This window comes from Eptesicus fuscus, chromosome 3, assembly GCF_027574615.1.
Source record: "Eptesicus fuscus isolate TK198812 chromosome 3, DD_ASM_mEF_20220401, whole genome shotgun sequence".
Taxonomy (NCBI): domain Eukaryota; kingdom Metazoa; phylum Chordata; class Mammalia; order Chiroptera; family Vespertilionidae; genus Eptesicus; species Eptesicus fuscus.
Genome location: NC_072475.1, coordinates 53,256,861 through 53,281,827, shown reverse-complemented (window position 1 = coordinate 53,281,827; position 24,967 = coordinate 53,256,861). Strand labels below are relative to the sequence as shown.

The window sequence follows — 24,967 nt, the reverse complement described above, 5'->3', positions numbered from 1 at the left end:
CAACCAATGGACACAAGACACTGGGGGTGTGTGTGTGTGTGATGAGGCTATGCGACAGAGGGTGGGGGAGGCTGGGGGAAGGTCAATGGTGGGGGGGGAAGAAGATATATGTACTACTATATGTAATACTTTTAACAAACAAAGAAGAAAAAAAAAACTAGTGGCCCAGTGCATGAAATTCGTGCATGGGCGTGTGTGTGTCCCTCAGCCCGGCCTGCACCCTCCCCAATCTGGGACCCCTTGAGGGATGTCCGACTGTTAAACCGGCAGTTGGACATCCCTCTCGCAATCTGGCACCACTGGCTCCTAACCGCTCACCTGCCTGCTGGCCTGTTTGCCCCAACTGCCCCCCCCCCACTGGCCTTCTCACCCTCAACTGCCCCCCCTTGCCGGCTTGCTCAACCCCAACTGCCCGCCCCCCCCCGCCAGCCTTCTCATTCCCAACTGCCCCCTCTTGCCAGCCTGCTCGTCCCCAACTGGCCCCCCCTGCCGGCCTGCTCACCCCCAACTGCCCCCCCCCCTCCCTGCCAGCCTGATTACCTCCAACCACCAACCCCTTCTGGCCTGATCGCCCTAACCGCCTCTGCTTCGACCCCACCACCATATCTTTGTCCGGAAGGACATCTGGAGGGTCTCCTGGTCTAATTAGCGTATTACCTTTTATTAGTATAGATGGAATGAGCTCTGCAAGTTTGCTTCCATTATTTTTTGAAGAGCCCTGGGCAAATATGGAATAGGAAAGCAACCAAAGATGTGTATTCACATTTAAGAGGCATTTAAAATTTTTCAACTTAGCCGAAACCGGTTTGGCTCAGTGGATAGAGCGTCGGCCTGCGGACTCAAGGGTCCCAGGTTCGATTCCGGTCGGGGGCATGTACCTTGGTTGCGGGCACATCCCCATTGGGGGGTGTGCAGGAGGCAGCTGATCGATGTTTCTCTCTCATCGATGTTTCTAACTCTCTGTCCCTCTCTCTTCCTCTCTGTGAAAAATCAATAAAATATATTAAAAAAAATTTTTTTTCAACTTAAGGATATTAAGAAGCATTTACAAATAAAAAAATATTTCATAAATCATTCAAATAGTATTAGCCTCTGTGAGTTAGAATAGTGGATACTGTTCCATTTTGGTTCTCAGGAGGCTCTTTCTTTGTATGTCACTGTGACAGTGTTAGTGTGGCTTGTTTCCCACAAACAGTTGTTTCAGTTATGATGGGAATGACTTGTCCTCTGTGTCTGTTCCCTACTTATCGTGCGATTCTGGGCAAGTGCCTTCATCTAAGTCAGTGGTTCTTAACCTTTCTAATGCCGTGACCCTTTAATACAGCTACTCATGTTGTGGTGACCCCCAACCATAAAATTATTTTCGTTGCTACTTCATAACTGTAATTTTGCTACTGTTATGAATCGTAATGTAAATATCTGTGTTTTCCGATGGTCTTAGGCAACCCTGCTAGCGACCCACAGGTTGAGAACTGCTGCTGCAGAGCCTAAGACCATCGGAAAACACAGATATTTACATTACGATTCATAACAGTAGCAAAATTAGTTATGAAGTAGCAACGAAATAATTTTATGGTTGGGGGTCACCAAAACATGAAGAACTGTATTAAAGGGTCGCGGCATTAGAAAGGTTGAGAACCACTGATCTAAGTCTTTATCTGTAAAGGGACACCAAAATAAAATAATTTAAGTCATAGTGCCTTCCATAGTAGGGGCTGAAAAGGCGGCAGCATAGTGTATTAGAAAGAACTTGGGGCAGAGAGACTTGGATACAAATACCAAGCACTGCTCCTTACTAGCTAAGTCATCTTGGGCAAGTGATTTCACTTAAGCCTTATAGTGGGGTTACTAACTCTTCTCTTCTTTATATTAATTAAATAAGAATATACTAAAGAGCTGTTGCAGAGTTGTACTAAACAATTAGTACTTTTATTAATGATTCTATACAATCTAGAAAGGTGCACAGAAGTTAGTACAGTTGACCCTTGGAGAACATGAGGGCTAGTTAAGGGGGCCAATACCTGTGCAGCCGGAAATCTGCACATAACTTCTGACTCCCCCACATTTAACTACAGCTGTCGCTTGGTATTGGAGGACCACCCACAGACACCAAACTCCATGGATGCGCAAGTCCCTTATATAAAATGGCGTAGAACAATGTACAGTCAGCCCTCCGCATCCGTGGATTCCCAATCCATGATTGGCTGAATCTGTAAATGGGAAACCTGGGGATACAGAGGGCTGACTATATATTTATTGGAAAAAAACACTCACACCAAAAAACAACCACATATAAGTGAACCTGTGCAGTTTGAAACCCATGTTTTTACAGGGTCAACTGTATTTTCTTACAAAAACATCAACTTACATAGTAGGGGCTCAATATATATATTTTAATACATACGTGGCATAATTTATAACCTCTCTATATTTTACATGTCACCAGTAAATACTTCAAAATGTATTATGCTGGGATCTTGCTGTATGGTGATTTTTGGGGCTCTTGAATAATTTTACAATACTTTTTAAATTATATTTGGTTTGGTACCAATCTACTATATTTAGTATAACAGCTACAGTATTGTGTTAACATACTCAATACCAAACCTACAGAGGAAATTTTGATTAACTTGCCTAATGGCTCTTGAATTGTTTATAAATTATGTGATGCCCAAAACTGTTTTAAGAAAATGTTAGCTTGCAAAATAATATTTTTCTTTCAAAATTCAAGACACATTTAACATATGGATTTCACAATAAAGTTTATTAGCTGTTCTCCTCTTTCTCATAAATGGAATGGATAATGTTGATAATTCTTTACAAACCAGTACTCATTGTTTAAGAAACTGTAATGTGGAGGTTGTCAAAAACACATATTTAATAAACAACACCAAAAAAAGCAATGGAAGCTAAACAATATTATTAATATAAAACACCAGAGAAACTGATTTCTGAAATCATATCTACCTTTCACTACAATTTCTTGAAATTTTTCACCATGAAGATCTGTGCAACTCTAGTGGAAAGCAGCCACGAGAGATGAAAGGTGTGCAGTCTGAGGGGAAAACACTCACATATATGAGGTTTTTTGCCTGTTTTCCTATTAATGAAAGGAGAACTGGAAGGAGAGGCATACGACCAAATTCAAACCCAATGACAAGAATAACAGTAACAAAAACAAAATCAAACCAACCAGGAACCATTTGAAAAATTTTATAGAAAAGAGGAGAACATGCATACTTTTACATGTAATCTAATTTCCCTAAAGGTTTCTTTCCATAACCACCATACCCATGTTTTCAGTTCACATGATTAAGGAAGATAAAGTCTAATCAATTAAAATTTAATTAAAAACAAACAAACAAAAAGAGTAGGTGGCAAAAGAAAAAAAATATATTTTAAATATATATGTTTGTGTGTGCAACTATGTAAAGAAAATAATTCCCATAGTTACAGAGTTTAGTTAAAGAAAGTTTTATATATATTTATATATATATAATATTTATTATAACAAAATAGGCAGTTATTGTGGGTAAAATATTCATTAAAATCTGACCCCTAAGGATATGTTTAAAGTTTAGACTATGAGTTGGACTCCTTTTCCATGGTCATAATTACTATATCACCACTATAATGTTGGTTTTGTCTGTACTTTTGTCTATGAAATTTTCTCAACCTTATCTGTAAAAGGTGAGCTCCCCCTAGCACCTAAACATGGCCTCAATTCAGAAATGTGATGCTTATTACATATGGACAACTTTTGTAAGAATAGTGTTGCACAATTATGTTAAAAACATTTAAACATTGTTATCCCTAGCAGATGTATTGGAAAGAAAAACACAAAGCCCTTAAACAATAATAGACTTTAAGAACTCTTATGAAAAATGAATATCCCTTGTGAAATTAAGAAAGTTAATCCAGACATTAATTTTGAAATTAAAAAACATATATTTTCTTATTTGTCTATAATGAAATATTTGTTGAGATAAGACAGATCGATTGAGAAAAGGATTTGAGAACTAGTATATTGGCCAAACCATGCTATTAAAGTTAAGCGTGCACTGTTGCTCCAAGTTTACTAAATCATTGATTAAAACCACGTTTCTTTCATTTATATTGAAATTTGAAAAAATGTATATAAAGCTTTTCTGAAAATCTTTTAAAGTTACTTTCCCTTAAACATTAAGGAATTTTACCACAATTTGCCCATCTTCCCAAATTCTTAATAGCTGGTCAGGCCATTCCATTTTCAGTTCTGAAAAATGGCCACAAACCAGTAGTGATATAAAATAATACAGATGCTACAACTTGAAGGAGACACTAGGTTGCAAAAATAAGTGCGATTTGCAGACCATGATGAGTGAGATAAGATTCAACATGGAAGGAGTATACAGACAGACTCCAAAGGAAAAGGAAAAGAAATGTCAAAGAAAATGAGACTGGAACAGAAAAACATCAGTCCTCATAACTTTTCTTTCGCTGGGACCCAGATGTAAGGACCAGACTGTTCGTCTATGATTTGCTTCACTTGGTTGTAAATGTCTTCCAGCGTATCGCCCTGTACAATAGCTGTAATGAAATCAGAAACTTCCATTAAATTGTCTATCTTCACCATTATAATTATTGGTGAAATAGTAGATGCCAAATCTTAGAAATAGTTACTCATTCAGGAAGGGATACCATTTATGTATTGTTTGTTTAGTTAAACTGCTCATTTAATTAATTTTCCTATTTGTAAAATTTAAAAAATTTTATTTTAAAAACTGATCAAAAAGTGGGATTTGGTAATTTTTACTTTCTCTTGTGTATTTGGGAAATACACACTGAAGTATTTAGAGCCAAAAGAGTATCTGTCTGCAACCTACTCTTAAATGTTTCAGAAAAAAATTATAAATGTGGTAAATGTTAACATTTGGGGAATAAGGAGTAAGAGTAAATAAGAATTGCTGGTACTTCTCTTACAATTTTTCTGTAAGTCTGAAATTATTATCATGACACTTATGGTACTTAGTGTGACTACCAAATATACACTTACCATTATTTCAAACAAATAAATGACAATAATGACAAAAAACTGTTCAAAGATACCTAAGGGGTAATTTAAAGGACAAAATGAATTAGAGATTATCTGGAAATTGCTACTCACTCTTTTCTTTTTAAAGAAGTAATATCTTAAAACAGATCAAGATTTATAAAGGATAAGAGAAAAGTCAATTTCATAGAAGAAATAAAATCTGAGTCTATTTTTCTCCAGTCATGTGTGAGTTATTCTTATACATGCTATCCTAATCGATAACCCAAGAAATACTAAATTTCAAGAGTCCTCATCACCACTGCCTAGGTTAGATGTGTTATTCTGAAAATGATAGTATCAATTACTACTGGTAGATGTGGGCATAGTTCAAAATCTTTTTCAATGGGTCACTTCATATGGCTCCAAAGCAAAATTCTATCATAAAGGGCACTGTCACATATGATGCCAACCTGTGAAATGCTCAGTGAATTCTTGTTCCAGTTTCATGGCTCTCTCAAATGTTTTTCTGGCTTGTTCTTCTGTTAGTCGCTTATTCATTTCCCTATGCAAATAAATTGAGAAATTGGTAATTACTACATTAAAATATTTTTTGAAGAAAGATGACAAAGGAGAGAAGACATAAAAACATAAAATCATGAAAAGTTGAGCTCTGTTGAGACAATGAATATCATTAAAAACTAGATTCAGTCACTGAATATGTAGCTTTATACTTGGAATGACAGAAGGGTTTTAACACATCTTTGCATTGGCTCAAGGCAGCCAAAAAACTAAGATTCAACAGTTTAGATTTTGATAAAAACTTCATATCTAAATATGACTTACAGATCTCCTACCAATTCATAGATGATAAAAGGGACATAAACATTAAACAACACTATGATAAGGCAATTAGAAAAATATAGTCTGGGGAAAACTACAGAAGAAATGATTTAGTTTCTTCAATAAATAAATAGGGGAAAAAAGATATGTTTGAATCAAGTTCCAAGTAAGGTCTATTCATGACAATTTGGAACTTGATCCAAACAAATTGAAAAACACACAAAACTTATAAAACAATCAGGAAAATTTGAACTGATGATATTTAACGAGTTACTAAGTATGACATAATGATGTTTTTAAATAGGGAATTCCGAAATATATGGATGAAATCATATAATGTCTGGGGGGGGGAGGGGGCAGTGAAACAAGATTGATCATAAATGATAATTACTGTTGCAGCTGAATGATGGGTACATGGGAGTTAGTTTCCTATTTAAAAGAGTGAAAACTTTCAATATTTCACCATTAAATATGATGTTTGCTTTCGTATTTTGTAGATGACCTTCATGAGATTAAGAAAATTCCTTTCTATTCAGTTTTTAAAATGTTTTTGTCATGAATAGATAATAATTTTATCGAATGTTTTTCCTGTTTATTAAAATGATCATATGCTTTTATACTTAAATCTGTTACTGTGGTACACTACAGTGATTAAAAAAAGTAAATAATTAAAAATTGTGGCCCGGCTGGTGTTGCTCAGTGGTTGAGCATCAATCTATGAACCACGAGGTCAGGGTTTGATTCTTGGTCACTGTTCAGGCCCGGGTTGCAGGCTCGATCCCTTGTGTGGGGCGTGCAGGAGGCAGCCGATTGATGTTTCTCTCTCATCATTGATGATTCTCTCTCTCTCTCTCTCTCCCTTTCCCTTCCTCTCTGAAATTAATAAAAAAACACTTAAAAAATTGTGCTAAAATATACAGGACGTAAAAGCTACCATTTAAACCAGTTTTACACGTACGGCTCAGGAGTATTAGTACCTTTCTTCATGTTGTTGGAACCATCACCACCATCCATCCCTATAATTCTTTTCATCTTGTAAAACCAAAATACAAGACCTATTAAAAATAACTATCCTTTCCTCCTCCTAGCCCCTGGCAACCACCATTATACTTTCTGTCTCTATGATTTTGACAACTCTAAGTACTCCATGTTAAGTGGAATTTGTCTTTTTTGTGATTGGCTTATTTTACTTAGTATAATGTCTGCAAGGTTCATCCATATTGTACTACATTGCAGAATTTCCTTCCTTTATATGTATATACCACATTTGCTTATCCATTCATCCCTCGATGAACACCTGGGCTTCTTCCACATTTTAGCTATTGCGAACAATGCTACTGTGAACATGGGTATACAAATATCTTTTCAAGACACTCATTTCAATTCTTGTGAGTATATATCCAGAAGTGGAATTATTGCATCGTATGGCATTTCTATTTTAATTTTATTTGAAGAACTGCCATACTATTTCTCATAGCAGCTGTGCCATTTTACATTCCTACAAGCGTGCAGGAGCTCCAATTTTTCCACATCCTTGCCAGCACTGTGTGTGTGTGTGTGTGTGTGCGCGCGCGCGTGCGCGCGCGCTTTTGATAGTAGCTATCCTAGTACGTGTGAGGTGGTATCTCACTGCAGTTTTGATTTGTATTTCCCTAACAGTGATGTTAAGCATCTTTTCATGTGCTATTATTGTTCATTTGTATATCTTCTCTGGAGAAATGTTTATTCAAGCACTTACCCATTTTTGAATTGTTTTCCTATTAAGTTTTAGGAGTTTTCTATATATTCTGGATATTAATCCTTTATCAGATATATAATTTGCAAATATTTTCTCCCATTCTGTGGGTTGTCTTTTTACTTTGTATATTGTGCCTTTTGATACAAAAAACACTTAAATATTTATGAAGTATAATCTTTTTTTTAAAAAAAAAATAGCCAAGGATATGTTTTCATTGATTATGAGAGAGAGAGAGAGAGAGAGAGAGAGAGAGAGAGAGAGAGAGAGAGAGAGAGAGAAAGGGGGGGGGAGAGGGAAAAAGAGGGGGAGAGGACACACACACACACCAGTCAGTTGCCTCCTGTATGTGCCCTGACCAGAGATTAAACCCACAACCTAGGTATGTGCCCTAGGAATTGAATCTGTAATCTCCTGGTGCATGGGATGACACTCCAACCAAGTGAGCCACCTGGCCAGGGCAAGTCCATTTTTTTTGATTCTTTCGTTATCTACACCTTTAAAGTCATAACTAAGAAATCATTGCCAAATCCACTATTGTGAAGCTTTTGTCCTATTTCTTTTTCCCAGGTTTTATTGTCTTTTATTTAGGTCCTTGGTCCATTTTGAGTTTTTGTGAAAGGCTTAGGTTAAGAGTTCAACTTCATTCTTTTGCATGTGGGTATTATTTTTTCAGCACCATTTGTTGAAAAAGACTGTTTTTTCCTCTCCTTTGAATGATCTTGCATCCTTGTTAAAAAGCAATTGTTTATATTTGTGAAGGTTTCTGAGCTTTGTATTCCATTCCATTGGTCTATATGTCTGTCTTTAGGTCAATACCACACTATGATGATTACTATAGCTTTGTAGTAAATTTTGGTATCAGGAAGTGTGAGTCTTCACGTTTTTCTGTTCTGTTGAAAAGTTTTGACATTTTAACAGTAAGTCTTCTTCCTAATCCATGCACATGGAATGTGTTTTATTTATGTCTTCTTTAACTTCTTCAGTGTTTCATAGTTTTCATTGTACAAATCTTTCACCTTGGTTAATTTTAGGTATTTTAATCTTTTTGATGCTATTATAAATGAAATTGTTTTTATAATTTCATTTTCAGATTATTCACTGTATGTGTAGAAATGCAACTGATTTTGTTGACTTTGAATGCTGCTACTTTGTTGAAGACATCTTTAGAGCTTTCTATAGATAAGATCATATAATCTAAAAACAGAGATAATTTTACTTCTTCCTTTACAGTCTGGATGTCTTCCTTTTTTTTTTTTTTTTTCTCTCACCTGGGACAGTGTTTTTTCTTTGATCTGGCCAGAATTATGTTAAATAGAAATGGTGAAAAGCAGGCATCCTTGCCTTGTTCCTAACCTTAGAGAAAAAGCTTTCACTCTTTTACTGTGGATTTTTTAATTCATGGCTTTTATATTAAAGTAGTTTCCTTCTCTTCCTATTTTGTTGAGTGTTTTTATCATGAAAGAGTATTGTCAAATACTGTACCTGCATTAGTTGAGATGATTGTGTGGATTTTACCTTTCATTTTGCTGATGTGGTTTATTATGTTTGATTTTCATGTCAAATCATCCTTACATTCCAGAAATAAATTCTACTTTGTCATCGAGAATAATCCTTTTAATATACTGCTGAATTCAGGTTGCTAGTATAATGTTGAGGATCTTTGCAGCAATGTAGTTTTCTTTCCTTATAGTGTTTTTGTATCAGGGTAATACTGCCTTCATAGAATGAGTTAGGATATACTCTCTCTTCAATTTTTTGGAAAAGTTTGAGGATTTGCATTAGACCTTTTAAAAATATTTGGTCAAACTCACCAGTGAAGACATCTGGTTCAGGACGCTTCTTTGTTGGGTTTTAATTACTGATTCAGTTTCCTTACTAGTTATAGGTCGATTTAGATTTTCTATTTCTTTGTGATTTAGTCTTGGTAGGTTTTATGTTTCTAGGAATTTACCCATTTCTTTTGGTGCTCAATTGTTCATAGTACTCTTACAGTCATTTTATTTCTGTAGAATCAGTAGTAATGTCCCTAGTTTCATTTCATATTCTAGTAATTTGAGTCTTTCCCCCCTTAATCAATCTATCTAAATGTTTGTCATTTTTTGCCCATCTTTTTGAAGAACAAACTTTTGGTTTCACTGATTTTTCTCTACTGTTTTCTATTTTGTTGATCTCTGTTCTAATCTTTATTCACTTCCTTCTGTTAGTTTTGGGTTTTGTTCTTCTTTTTTTAGGTCCTTAAGTTATAGTTAGGTTGTTAATTTGACATCTTTCTTGCTTTTTGGAGAATATTTTTTCCATTGCTTTTCAAAGAGACTGGAAGAAAGAGAAGGAGAGTGGGAGGGGAAGAGAGAGAGAAGAGAGAAACATCGATGTGAGAAGGACACATCGACTGGCTGCCTCCTGTATATGCCCCAACTGGGGACAGGGAGTGAATCTACAACCTAGGTACATGCCCTTGACTGGGAATCAAACCTGAGATCCTTAGGTGTGAGAACTGACGCTCTAACCACTGAAGACCACTGGCTAGTGCTTTCTTGCTTTTTAATGTAAGCATTTATAGCTATAAATTACCTTTAGCACTGCTTTTGCTGTGTACCACACATTTTCATGTTGTTACTGTTTTCATTCATCTCTTAAATATTTTCTAATTTCTCATGTGATTTCTTCTTTGATCCACTGCTTGTTAATTTCCACAATTTTGTCAAATATCCAGTCTTACTTTTTTTATTTTTTAAATATATTTTATTGATTTTCCAGAGAGGAAAGGAGAGGGATAGAGAGCCAGAAACATCGATGAGAGAGAAACATCGACCAGCTGCCTCTTGCACACCCCCCACCAGGGATGTGCCCGCAACCAATGTACATGCCCTTGACCGGAATCGAACCTGGGACCCTTCAGTCCGCAGGCCGACACTCCATCCACTGAGCCAAACCGGTTTTGGCCAGTCTTACTTTTGATATCTAAATTCAACCCACTGTAATCAGAAAATATACTTTTATGATACTTATCTTTTAAAATCTATTTAGGCATTTTGCCACCTATGGTCTATCCTGGAAAATGTCCCATGTGCAAATGAGAATGTATATAGGATGGGGCAAAAGTAGGTTATAGTTGTGAGTACAAAAAACAGCTATTCTTGTATTATTTTCCATACAAAGAACTATAAACCTACCTTGGCTCCATCCTGTAATCTGTTGTTGTTGGGTAGAGTGTTCTGTATGTGTCTATTAGGTCTAGCTGATTTATTGTGTGGTTTAAGTCCTCCATTTCTTTACTTATTTTGTCTGGTTGTTCTATCCATTACTGTGAGTGGGGAATTGAAGTCTCCGACTATTATTGTAAAACTTTCTCCTTTTATAATCTCACGATAAAACGAATGGATGAGGAGTTGCTTCATATGGATGAACAAAGAAAGTGATTTATTGAGATGGAATCTACTCCTGGTGAAGACACTGTGAAGATTGTTGAAATGACAACCAAGGATTTAGAATATACATAAACTTAGTTAATAAAGTAGCAGTTTACTCTAATATTTTAAAAAACCTTTTATTTTTATTTATTAATTTTTAAAAAGTGTTGTTTTTCACTTAATAGGATATTCTTTTTTTAAAAAAATACACTGAGTGGCCAGATTATTATGATCTCTGAACGCATAATAATCTGGCCACTCAGTGTATATCCTATATAATAAAAGGTTAATATTCACATTGTTCCCTTGACCAGCAGGCAGGCTAGCCAACGGCCCATGTCCCCCACCCCTGGCCAGGCTGGCCAGACCCCACCCATGCACGAATTCATGAACTGGGCCTCTAATACACACACATACACACACATACACACACACACACACACACAAACACACTGAGTGGCCAGATTATTATGTGTTCAGAGATCATAATAATCTGGCCACTCAGTATATATCTTTATTGATTTCAGAGAGGAAGAGATAGGGAGAGAGAGAGAAAAACATCACTGATGAGAGAATCATTGATCGGCTGCCTCCTACATGTCCCCTACTGAGGATCGAGCCTGCAAACCAGGCATATGCCCCTTGACCAGAATCAAACCTGCGACCCTTCAGTCCACAGGCCGAGTCTCTATCCACTGAGCCAAGCCGGCTAGGGCAGTTTACTCTTTTGAAAGAAGTTCTACTGTGGGTAAAATGCTATTAAACAGCATTGCAGTTTACAAGAGAAGCCATTCATGAAAGAGTCAATCAATATGGGAGATTTCACTGTTGTTTTATTTTAAGAAACTGCCATAGCCACTCCAGCCTTCAACAACCAGCACCCTGGTCATTCAGCAACTGTCACATCCAGGCAAGACACTTCACTGTCAAAAAGTTTATGACTTGCTGAAGGCTTTGATGATGGTTAGCATTTTTAGCAATAAAGTATTTTTTAATTAAGGTATGTACATTGTTTCTTTAGACATAATGCTACTGCACACTTAATAGACTATAATATAGTGTAAACATAACTTTTGTATGTACTGGGAAACTAAAAACTTGTGATTTGCTTTATTGTAATATTTGCTTTATTGTGTTGGTCTGGAACTGAACCTACAATAGCTCTGAGGTATGGATATACTTTTGTGTGTAGTGGAGACTGCTCATTCTCATTACTATAGAACATAAATTTTCAACCTGTATGCCACAAGAATTTTTAAAACATGCAATACCTGACTATTTAGTCAAGGGCATTGACCTCTTTTCCCTTAGTATTAAATAAAAAACAGTGACAACAGCCAGCACAATAGTCATTCAGTGTAAATGAATCAAAATTATGCATTTTTTTTTGTCAGATCAACAAAAATTTATTTTTGGGTGTGCTGCAGAATTTTAGTAATTAGTTTATGTGTGCCATGAGATGAAAAAAGTTGAAAGTCACTGCTGCAGAATATTTCATTGTGTGACTATGTCATAATTTATTTATGTATTCACTGATGGGCATTTGGATAGTTTCAATGTTTTGGTTATTTTGAATAGTATTTCTGTCAACAACCTAGTACATGTCTTTGGTAAACATCTGTAAACATTTCTATTGAGTACATATCTAGGAATGAGACTTCTAGTTCTTAAGTTATGTGTATGTCCAGCTTTAGGAGATACTATGAACAGTTTACAAATCAGTGTTATGAGTTTCAGTTGCTCTATATCCTTGCCAACATTTGACATTTTCTTTCAGCGTGTGGGTGGTAGATTATGACACTGTGGTTTTAACTTACATTTCCATGATTAATTGATCACCATATCTCATGTTTACTGACTATTTGGATATCCCCTTTTGTGAAGTGTCCAAGTCCTTTGCTCACTGATCGCCTGTGCTAACCTTTTTAATGTCTATTGAATGTGTAATGATATTCCCATTTTAATTCCTCGTATCATTTATGCCTTCTTTATTTTCTTTCCTTAATCTTCCTTATTAACATTTTATAGTATTTTCAAAGACAATATTTTTGGTTTTGTTGATCATTTCTACCATAATTTTGTTTTCTATTTCATTAAATTCTACCTTCTTTGAGTTTAATTGACTGGCATTTTTCTAATTTCTCAAGATCTTAGATTTTCAACATTTATTCCTAATATTTGACTTCCAGCATTCTTTCCTAATACTTACGGTTGTAGATTTCCATCAGCAAGGCTGCTAGATCCTCCAAATGTATTTACTTGACAATTTCATTAGCATTTAGTTCAATATACTTATTAATTTAGGCTGATTTCTTTTTTGACCCATTCAGAAGTATAATGCATAAACCCCAAATACATGGGAATTTTCTAGTGATCTTTTCATTATTGATTTCTGTTTTAATTTCATAATGGTCAGAGAATATTTGTTTTCAATCATTTGTATTCTGTAGCTTAGCATTAAGATTAGTTTTGGTAATTTTATGCACGCTTCAAATAAATGTGTAAATTTTACTGATGTCAAGTGTAGTGTTCTACATATGTAAGGTAAAGTTTGAAATATGTGCTGTCCTATATCCTTAGTGATTTTTTGTTTTCTTATTCTATTACTTTCTGACTGATGTGTTAAGTTCTCCCACTATGATTGTGGGATTTTTCTTTTCCTGTACAGTTGTATATTTGTGCTTTATATATTTTGAAACTGGGCTATTAAATGCAAATAAATGTCTAAATAGATCTTCCTGATAGAGTGAAACTTTTATTTTTGTAAAATTGCTCTTTTACATCTTTATTAATACTTCTTGCTTTAAACTATACTTTGATATAATAATATAAACCAGCTTGCCTTTAATTTTTGCATGGTATATCTTTTTTCTATTCTCTTACTTTTGGTCTTTCCATAGCTTAATATTTAAGGTGTGCCTTATGAAAGCAACATATAGGTGAGATGTTTCATACACACCATCACAAAATATGGTGGGTGACTTGGCATACTGCATATATTAAGATAAAGGAATTTGAAAAATGACAGGTGCAGGAAGAACTCTGACCTACCCCTGAAGTAGGGCATAAGATCCTCATGTGAGAGATGACCTCCCTATACCTGGAGAAAAGCAGCATTCCTGGAGGGATGCTAAGAGGAATTTGAATGAACAGGCCTTGGTAAGTTTCCTCTAGTTTACTACTCTGAGCTCATATCCTATCACATTTTCCCGTGACTTTCTACTCTTTGTCAAACCTAGTATAAAAATGCTCAGGTTTAACCATTTCTTTGGATCTTCATTTCCTTATGAAGGCTTCTATGCCATGAAAAAATTAAATCTGTAAGCTTTTCTCTTGTTAATCTGTCTTTTGTTACAGAGACACAGCTTAGAACCTAAAAGAGTAGAAGGAAAGTATTTTTTCCTCTTCTGCAAAAGCAACATACAATTGTTTTTTCTTCATCCATTCTGATGATCTTTGTTCTTTAACTGGACTAGTCTATCATTTAATTGATGAAATATTTGAGTTCATTTATATCATATTACTATCTGTATTCTTTTTGCCCCGCCTACAATGTTTTTATTTGCCCTTTTCTGTCTTCTTTTAGTTTTTATTTAAATTGTATTTCTTGCCCTCTATTATACAACATTTTATTTCTTAATGGTTACTCAGAGCTGTACTGTTGCTCCATTCAGTGGGTATTAGCCAAATGTGACTATTTAAATTTAAAATTCTAATACATGTTCCCTTATACTTAAGTATATTAATGTTGGTGATGATGATAGTTTATATCACAGAGTGCTTACTTAATCTTCACAACAATCCTAAGAGGTGGGTATACTATTAATTTCTCCATTTTACAGATAAAGAAACTAAGATACAGGGAGGTTAAGTAAATTACCTAAACTAATAAGTGATAGATACTGAATCTCTACTTTGAGCCTGTGTCTTATTTCACTTACATGATATTTTCCACGGATTTGGGCTTAATAAAAATGGAGATTGGGTAAAGTTGTGCAATCTGTAATCTCTTTATGGCATTTCCAGACACATCGAGGATACAGTGTTTGCCCTAAAATAGAGGGAATAAAGAAGAAAAAGAAGTGAAACAAATATTTTCAATAATATCAAAGATATATTTCCTATAGGTACAGAATTAGAATTATGGTATTTTTGGAACCTGTCACTTTAAGCAAACTTGTCATTTTTGTTAGCAAATTAAATAAAGACAATGAATAATGACTATGAATAATTAATTTTCCATTCTCAAATATTACGTTTAAAAAGTAATGAAAATACATTAAGAAACCTGGCTCTCGCCAAAACCGGTTTGGCTCAGTGGATAGAGCGTCAGCCTGCGGACTGAAAGGTCCCAGGTTCGATTCTGGTCAAGGGCATGTACGTTGGTTGCGGGCACATCACCAGTAGGGGGTGTGCAGGAGGCAGCTGATCAATGTTTCTAACTCTCTATCCCTACCCCTTCCTCTCTGTAAAAAAATCAATAAAATATATAAAAAAAAAGAAAAAAAAAGAAAAGAAACCTGGCTCTCATTATTGTCAATATATTAATTTGCTCAACTCTAGAATATACATTAGTTTCATAACTGTTAGCTCATACCACTCTGAAAAACAAAAGAGTTCAATATTTGTTTACAGATATTTTTGTATTTAGCCTGTAATTCAGGATTATTGTGATTAAGACTCCTCTCTTCCCCTCCTCTTTAATGCAGTGATTCGTTTGAAATATAGTTAATTTAGTTCCTGTTTGTATATCATTTTTCATTTCCCTCACCTTTCCTTTTTATTTTTAAAAAATGTATAAAATGTTAACATAGTTCTAAAAGTCAAAATTATATAAAAAGGTATCCTTGAAGAAATGTCACACCTTCATCCTTTCTCCTCATTTCCATCTCCCATCCTTTTCCACCCCTTCCTCTGTAGCTAACCAATCTCATTAGTTTCTAATTTATTCTTTCTATATCTTATTTTTGTGTGAATTGTGTATTCATATCCTTTTGTCTATTATTTTATTAGACTTTTGGTCTCTATTTCCTTAATTTTTAAGAGTTCTTTATATATTTGGAATATCAGCCCCTTGCTTGCAATTTTTTTCTGTCAGTTGCTTTTTGACTTTGGTAACAGTGTTTTCCAATAGTTTTTGGAAAAGCTTTTTTTTCTAAGTAAAAACCATTTTTATTTTTAATGTGGTCAAATTTATCAGTCTTTTATTGGATCCGAATTTTAATTCATAGTTAAATACTTGCACTATGACTAGGTTATATTTTCTTCTGTCAATTGTATTACAGCCAACGTTTGTGTATAGTGTGAAGTGTGGTTTTAAATTAATTAACTAACTTATTTCTAGTCGTCCCAGCACTATTTACCAAAAAGTCTTTTATTAAAAGCCCTGGTGACTGGAGATTGCACCTTCAACATCCTATATAATAAAACCCTAATATGCAAATCGACCAAATGGCAGAACAACCAGTCGCTATGATGTGCACTGAACACCAGGGGGCAGACGCTCAACGCAGGAGCTGCCCCCTGGTGGTCAGTGTGCTCCCACTGGGAGAGCGCCGCTCAGCCAGAAACCGGGCTCACGGCTGGTGAGTGCAGTGGTGGTGGTGGAAGCCTCTCCGCCTTTGTGGCAGCGCTAAGGAGCAGTGAGCAGGTGTGTGGTAAGGAGTGAGGGGTCCTGGATTGTGAGAGGGATCCCTGACAGCAAGGGGGATGTCCACTTGCAGGCAAGAGAGCGCAGGCCAGGCTGAGGGACTCCCCCGCCCCCGTGCACGAATTTCATGCACCAGGCCTCTAGTATACTATATTTTCATATATATTTGGGTCTTGCCTGGATTCTCTTTTCTATTCTACTGGTCTGTTTTTCTATTCATGTGACAGTACTATACTAGGTTTTAATTAAGAAGACTTTATAGTATGTTTTAATATGTTAGGGCTGGAATCCCTTGTAGCTTTTTTGTATTGTACTTGCTTCTCATATAAACTTCAATTTGACTTATCAAGTCCCATAATAAAGCTGGTAGGTATTTTTTATTGGGATTGTGTTCATATATAAATTAGCTTAGACAGAACTGACAGCTCTGCAATATTGAGTCTTCAATCCATGAACACGGTGTGTCTCTCCATTTATTTAGGTCTTTAATTCTCTGAGCAATGCTTTGGAATTTTCAGTGTATTGGTCTCAATATCTTTTGTCAGCTTTATCTCTAAGTATTTAATATTTTTTGATGCCACAGTAAATATTGTTTTTAAAATTTCAATTTATGATTGAACTGGTATATAGAAATACAACTGATTTTTGTATCCTTAAATCTTGCTAAACTTATTAGTTCTAGTAGCTTAAAAAATGTTTATTTTTTATTTTGGCCAAATTACTGGTGGGTAGCGGGGAGATAGAGAATGGGAGAAACATTGATCAGTTGCCTCCCGTACGCACCCGACCAGGGATTGAACCCACAGTCCAGGTTATGTGCCCTGACCAGGAATCAAATCCACAACCTTTCAGTGTATAGGATAATATGGGATAATGCTCCAACTAACTGAGCCACATCAGCTAAGGCTCTAGTAGCTTCCTTTCTATTTTTTTTTTTTTTTTTGGTAGACTCTATCAGATTTTTTATATAGACCAGTGGTTGGCAAACTGCGGCTTGCAAGCCACATGCAGCTCTTTGGCCCCTTGAGTGTGGCTCTTCCACAAAATACCATGGCCTGGGCGTTAGAAGAAGTTTAAGTTTAGAAAATTTGGCTCTCAAAAGAAATTTCAATCGTTGTACTGTTGATATTTGGCTCTGTTGACTAATGAGTTTGCCGAACACTGATATAGACCATCATGTCATTTGCAAATACAGACAATTTTACTTCTTCCTTTACAATCTGCATGAGTTTTATTTCTTTCTTTTGCCTTATTGTACTGGCTAGAACCTCTAGTATAATATTAAAAGTAAGTGGTGCCCTAGCCAGTTTGGCTCAGTGAATACAGGGATGGCCTGTGGACTGAAGGGTCCTGGGTTCGATTCCTGTCAAGGGTGCGTACCTCAGTTGCAGGCTCAATACCCGGGCCCAGGTTAGAGCGCGTAAGGGAGGCAACCAATAGATGTGTCTCTCTGTCTCTCCCCTTCCCTTTCACTCTCTCTAAAAATCAATGGAAAAATATCCTTGTGGAATATTGTTTATCAATTTGAGAAGGTTATCTTCTATTCTTGGTTTGTGGAGAATTTTAATCAAGAACTGATGCTGAGCTCTAACTAGTTTGGCTCAGTAGATAGAGTGTTGGCCTGCAGACTGAAGGGTCCCAGGGTCGATTCCAGTCAAGGGCATGTACCTTGGCTGTGGGCACATCCTCAGTTGGGGGTGTGCAGGTGGCAGCTGATTAATGTTTCTCTCTCATCAATGTTTCTAACTCTCTATCCCTCTCCCTTCCTCTCTGTAAAAATGAAAAAAAAAAAAGAAAAAAAAAAAGAATTGATGCTGATTTTGTCAAACGCTTTTCCTAAACTAAGCAAGTGATCATACGGTTTTCCTTTTTTAGTTACATTGACTGATTTTCTAATATTTAAATGTCCCTTGCATTCTTTGGATAAACACTACTTGGTCATGACATATTACCTTCTACATTAATAAGAGAGAAATATGCAAATTGACCGTATCTCCGCAATGAACACCAGCCAACCAGGATTATGCAAATTAACCCAACAAAGATAGTGGGTTAATTTGCATATGCAAGCATGGAGCAACTGGGGGTTGGGGTGGCCGCTTGCGCGTGCACCGGCACCAAGCGGCCTGCATCCCGGGGACAGGCGTCCTCGGGAGCCAGGCCGCTCTGAGCCTGTAGGCCTGCGCATAGGCCCAGAGTGGCTGGGGTCCCAGAACGACCCTCCGGCCACTCCGGGACTACACACGCAGGTGCGGAGCAGCCGGGGGCGGGGCAGGAACATCCTCAGGACCCAGTGCTCTGAGCCGGCGCGCGTGCAAGTCGCCAGGGATGGGGCAGGAATATCCCCAGCAGTGAGCGAGCAGACAGCAGGGCCCTGCTTGCCCCTGGCCGTGGCAGCAAGGGACAAGCAGTCCCCCGCAGGGCCCTCACAGAGAGCAGACAACATGGCCCTGCTTGCCCCTGGCCCCGGCGGCTAAGGGCAAGCAGGCCCCCACAGAAAGCAGATACCAGGGCCTGTGGTGGCGTCAAGCAGGCAGGTCCGCAGAGAGCAGAGAACCATGGGGAGCAGGCCTAAGCCATCAGGACATCCCCTGAGAGCCCCCAGATTGGAGAAGGTGCTGAGGGACCCACCTGCCCCCCCCTAAGAATATCATGCACCGGGCCCCTAGTTTTTATATATTGTTAGACTCAATTTGCTAACATTTTGTTTAGAATTTTTGCATTTATATTCATGAGGGATATCAGTTTGTCGTTTTTTGTAATGTGTTGTCAAATTTGAAATCTAGGTAATGCTGGACTCTCAGAATGTGTTGGGAAGTGTTCCCACCTTTTAAATTTTATGTAGAAAATGGGCATTATTTCTTCCTTAAATGTTTGGTAGAATTTATTAGTGAAGCCATCTAGATCTGGGATTTTCTTTGTGGGAAGATTTTTAAGTAAAAATCAATTTTATTAAAGATATAGGGCTATTCAAATGATCTATTTCTACTTGAGCGAGCTTTATTTCTTCCTAGGAATTTATCCATTTCATCTAAATTACTTAGTGGTAAAGAGTTGTTTCTAATATCCTCTGATTTTTTCCCCTTTAACATTTGTAGATTCTGTCACTTCTTTCATTCCTGATATTGGTAATTTGTGTCTGTTTAAAGTTTTATCAATGACACTGATCTTGTAAAAAAAACCAACATTTTATCTATTGTTTTTCTGTTTTCTTTTTACTAGTTTCTTCTCTGACCTTATTATTTCTCAGCATATCACATAATCTGCACTTTTATTTATACTATGTGACTTGGGATTTAGTTTATTTATTCATTCTTTTTTTGTTTGAAAAAATTTTAAGGTAGTAAATTTTCCTTTAATCATGTTTTTTTATGTATCCTATAAATTCTAATATGTACTATTTCATTATTATTTTAAAGAAATTCTGTATTTTCTCTTCATTTAAGAGTTAACAGGTGGTTTTAAAATTTCCAGTTGTCTGGGCCTTTTTGTTTTTAATTTTCTAACAACCTATAGATTTTTCTTGCATCGTGAGCTGAGTATTAATTGTAATATTTCTACTTTGTGGAACTTCTAATTATTTTCTTCTCCACAAGGTTTGCACAAGAAGTAGCTTGCTGTGATTTGTTGTTTACTTTTCAATTTACTAGTAATTTGAAGTTTGGTTATTATCAGTTTTTCAGTTAGGCTGAGGGTGTGGTTATTTTAATTAAAAAATATTTTTATTGACTTCAGAGAGGAAGGGAGTGCGAGAGATTGAAACATCAACAATGAGAGAGTATCATTGGTCAACTGCCTCCTGCGTGCTCCACATTGGGGATTGAGCCCAGAACCCAGGCATGTTTCCTGACCTGGAATTGAACCTTGACCTCCTGGTTCATAGATCAACACTCAACCACTGAGCTACTCTGGCTGGGCTGAATTTTTAATAAATACAACATTACAAATAAAATTAAAGCTACAATTTCCTGCCCACTCTTCCCAAAGGAAAACCACTGGCTACTGGCTGTATATACTCCTGAAGCAGATGTATCATTCCCATGCATGTTTTTACGTTTACTAAATATGTATCCATTAACTATATAGGCTGTTTTATGTTATTAAAAGTTTACATACATAGTATCATACTGCATATATCCTTTGCAATTTTACTCATTCATTATAATTTTGAGATTTATAATATGGATACACTTAACTAGTACATATATTAGTTTATTCATTCTAGCTGTTGTATCCCACTGCATGAATAAATAATAGTTAATTATTCATTTCCCTTTGTTGATTCTAATTTTTCACTATTATAAAGTGGTTGGTACTATGAACATCCTTAGATCCTCATGGATGAATCTCTACCAAGATACCAAGAAATAGAATATCTGAGTCATAAGATATGTGTGTGCATTTAGTAGGTACTGCCAAACTGTTCTTAGAAGTTCTTTTAATTTCTATCTCCACTAAAAATATCTAAGATTTCCTATTTTCCCACATTTTTGCCATCACAAACATTTTCATTTTTTCAATTTCAAAAACTAATCATAATTAACCAAACCTTTTATAGAAAAAGTATTATTTATAGATGGAAAACTGAGATGCTGAATTACTGCTTTACATTTTGTTGGTATAATATGACTGAATTTTAAACAACTAGTTTTGAAGGTATAAAATAACTTGATGGTTATTTTCAAGACCCAAGTAGTGTTTTAAGCATAGTATGTCTGGGTCACACTTTGGCTTCACTTTAAAACTGTTTTAACTCAATATCAATAAGTCATCATACTACCCTGAAGGATGCTTTCTGATAATTTCTTGCTATTATGGTATTGTTGAATATTTTTTACATGGTCTTTTATTAATTGACTCTTTAGGAGACATTTCTGTCTAGTTTCAGTACCAGCAGCAACTACACTTATCTTGAACATCTGGTTCATTTTTACTGATTGACATTGCTGATCTTAGCTCTTTAATTATTCTAGTTGCTGGAAACACAAGGTCTACCTCTAGCAAATGTATAGAACCTTAAAATAATCTAACTTCTTAGAGAAATTCAAGTTATCATTTCTACCTTCATTTCATCAATCTTCTTTATCTTGTATGTATTTTCCCAAGCCATCGAAAATTATTTAGTTGAATGAATCAGTAACATTAATCAATTCTTCAACATCTGTATTTTTTCAAAAATATGAATTAAAAGTTTCTATCCTACTGTCAAAGGCATATCTTATTAGAAACTGTATTCTGGGATCATTTTGATGCTTACCTTTTCTGCTACTTCTCTCACAGACTGAACACTTGTTCCATACAGATGGTTGTTATACTGGCCAGCTTCAATGAATTTATGTTCCTGGATATCTTTTTCCATCTGTTCTCTTGAAGTCACAAAATGATAATCTCTTCCATCTACCTCATAATCTCTTTTTGGTCTAGTTGTATCTTTAATAGAAAGAACTTGAAGTGTTTAGTATTAAAAATACAACAAATCCATTTTATACTTAAATACCTGTTTTATAAAGTTCAATGCAACAGAGGTTAATTTAACCTTTTGCACTTGGATGTCGAGTGTGACTCGACACAGTTAGCATCGGTAGCAGCTCGAGAAAAAAGCAAGCGAGTGCAAAGGGTTAAATTTTAAAAAGGACAATAATATGGAGGATAGAAGAATAACTGATAAAATAACTATATAAACCACTAAAAAATGATAGTGTTTACTTTTACCACATACAGTGACAAAATGTTAAGAATGATAATTAAGATTATTTTATGTGGGTTACTCACGAGGAACACATGATCCAAACTTGTCTGGAAATTCTGAGATCAAGTCATCATTTATCCTGTCTTTCATAGGTCCCAATATAATCACTGGTCGAGTATAATTAACTATCAAGATAAGTATACTGCATGTTAAAAGGAATAAACACTAAGCAAACATCAATGTATTTTATTTCACCAAAGAACAAAGAACATAAATAATAGTTAATTATTCATTTTCCTTTGTTGATTCTAATCTTACTTAATAGATAGTAAGATTTTTTTTCTTTTTCCACCAATGATGCCTAACTTGCTAGTTTATTAGCATTCACTAAGCTCTTAAGCTTAAGTCAACCTCCTGTTGGAAGAATAGATAATTCAACCAAGTTAAATCCAGCATTTTAGCAGATAATGTTTATGTACATTGCTAACATCATCTCATTACAAATGAGAAAACATAGTGCTGTATTTTACTGATCATTTAAAAAATGTTTTTATTAGAGAGAAAGGAAGGGAGAGGGAGAGATAGAAACATTGATGCACCAACATCAATCAGCTGCCTCCTGCATACCCCCTGCTGGGGATTGAGCCCAAAACCCAGGCATGTGCCCTTACTGGGAATCAAACTGGTGACCTCTTGGTACATGCATGGGTTGACACTCAACCACAAAGCCACATTGGGCTACTGATGATTTTTGAAGTAGAAATTATAAGAAAGCAGGTCAAAGAAGGACAAAAGAAACTGAGTATTAAGAAGTGATATAATCACAGTAGTAATCTAGAAAGATAATCTACTAGAAGTGTATATACTGGATTGTAAAGGATCATGCTGGAAGACAAGACATCGATAGTGACAGTCAGAATTAACATTGTGGTAGGAGGGATGACAAGGAGGTGATAAATAAGAAAGATATGATAGAAGAATAATAGTTCCTAGAAACTGATTGGACAAGGTAGATAAGGAACAAAGAAAGATCAAAGATGCTTCCAAGATTTTGAACAAGGGTCAGTGGAAGGAGAATAATACTTTTATGAACTCTGGAAAGACATTACTTAGGAAATAAAACACCAATACAAAACCACTAGATTCTAATATACTCTGGGCTAAAACCCGTATTTCATAAAATACATATAGTAAAGTTCCACATTTATACATACACTAAAAAAATATAGTAAAATTCTAAAAACATTTTTTTGAGGTATGATTTAGACCTATTTCCCAAATTAAAAAGTATATTTTTCTAGAAGATTATAAAACATCAACAGGCTTCACAAACCTTCTTGTTGGTTCACTGGTTCATAAGACAAGACATATTCTTCTTGACCACCTATTAGAAGATTAAAATACAGATAAGAAAATCTGTAAAAATAACTAATGCTAATTTAATTCTTCATACATAACATAAAAATTACTAGGACGTTGCTAAGGAAATAGCAAACATATAGAAAAAGGCACTTTATAAATTATTTCTGGCAAGTTTTAGTAAAAAAGAAAAGTGGCAAATCACAAAGCCATAAAGGTAAGTTTGATAAATGTAAAAACAAAATATAAATGTGCTATGTATTTCATAAGTATCTTTCTATTATCTGTGTTTACAGATTATCATTAGATCTATTTAAAAATTTCATTTGTGATGTCAAGTATGGCCCATTAACCTAAGAACTATTAAATTTTAAAAAGATTAATACTTTGATGAGCAGTTCTATGTGTATATTAGGTAATTTCCAGCTATTAAGAATATGCAGCTATTTTAGTCCTGTCAGTTGTAACATTTAATAGAATACATACATATTTTTATAATTACAACTATTTTACAATAAAAAAATTTAAAAAATATTTTATTGATTTTCTTACAGAGAGGAAGGGACAGGGATAGAGAGTTAGAAACATCAATGAGAGAGAAACATTGATCAGCTGCCTCCTGCACACCCCCTACTGGGGATGTGCCCGCAACCAAGGTACATGCCCTTGGCTGGAATCGAACCTGAGACCTTTCAGTCCACAGGCTGACGCTCTATCCAGAGCCAAACCAGTTAGGGCACAATAAAAATATTTTTTTAATGCAGAGGTAAAACTAATGTCACTATTTCACTGATAAAAATTCATTTATTCTTATAATTCATTTATTCAATTAAAAAATTACATTTAAAGTAAGCTAAACAAAGCTTTTACTTAAAACTAAATCCGTTCTTTCAAACAAAATAAATCACACAGTAAAGAAGATAAAGTATATTTTGCTTTTATTTTAAAAGAACTTTAGAAGTTAAATCCTCTAACATTAATTAAGGGTGTAGAGCTTAAAAAAGTTTAGAAATCAAAACTTAATGAAAAGAACTAAACAAAGAGTTAACTATTTCAGGAGTTCTTAACACACACACACACACACACACACACACACACGCACGCGCGCGCGCGCACACACACACACACACACACAAATGTGTAGAAAACAAATAGAAAGAGCTGTTAATTCAAGTGGTTCCATGAAAGCAATCAATATTGGATAATGTATTTAAAATTTTTTTCCTGAATTAGCATAATTCTTTTAACAACCTTTTCACTGAATTTG

The 24,967-nt window shown here is 35.5% G+C and overlaps 1 protein-coding gene across 9 annotated transcripts in view; it reads right to left on the bottom strand.

The window, feature by feature from the left end:
* Positions 1–2,749: 2,749 nt before the first annotated feature.
* The window catches only part of DLG1 (discs large MAGUK scaffold protein 1), a 248,396-nt gene continuing 226,178 nt past the window's right edge, over positions 2,750–24,967 (bottom strand). For all 9 annotated transcript variants that reach the window (XM_054713852.1, XM_054713853.1, XM_054713854.1 and 6 more), the window contains 6 exons: positions 23,675–23,725; positions 22,425–22,526; positions 21,910–22,082; positions 14,944–15,053; positions 5,485–5,576; positions 2,750–4,569 (listed from right to left, as the gene is read on the bottom strand). In XM_054713852.1, coding sequence (XP_054569827.1) covers positions 4,463–4,569; positions 5,485–5,576; positions 14,944–15,053; positions 21,910–22,082; positions 22,425–22,526; positions 23,675–23,725 — 635 coding nt within the window. In that variant the 3' untranslated portion in view covers positions 2,750–4,462. The remainder of the gene's footprint in view (positions 4,570–5,484; positions 5,577–14,943; positions 15,054–21,909; positions 22,083–22,424; positions 22,527–23,674; positions 23,726–24,967) is intronic.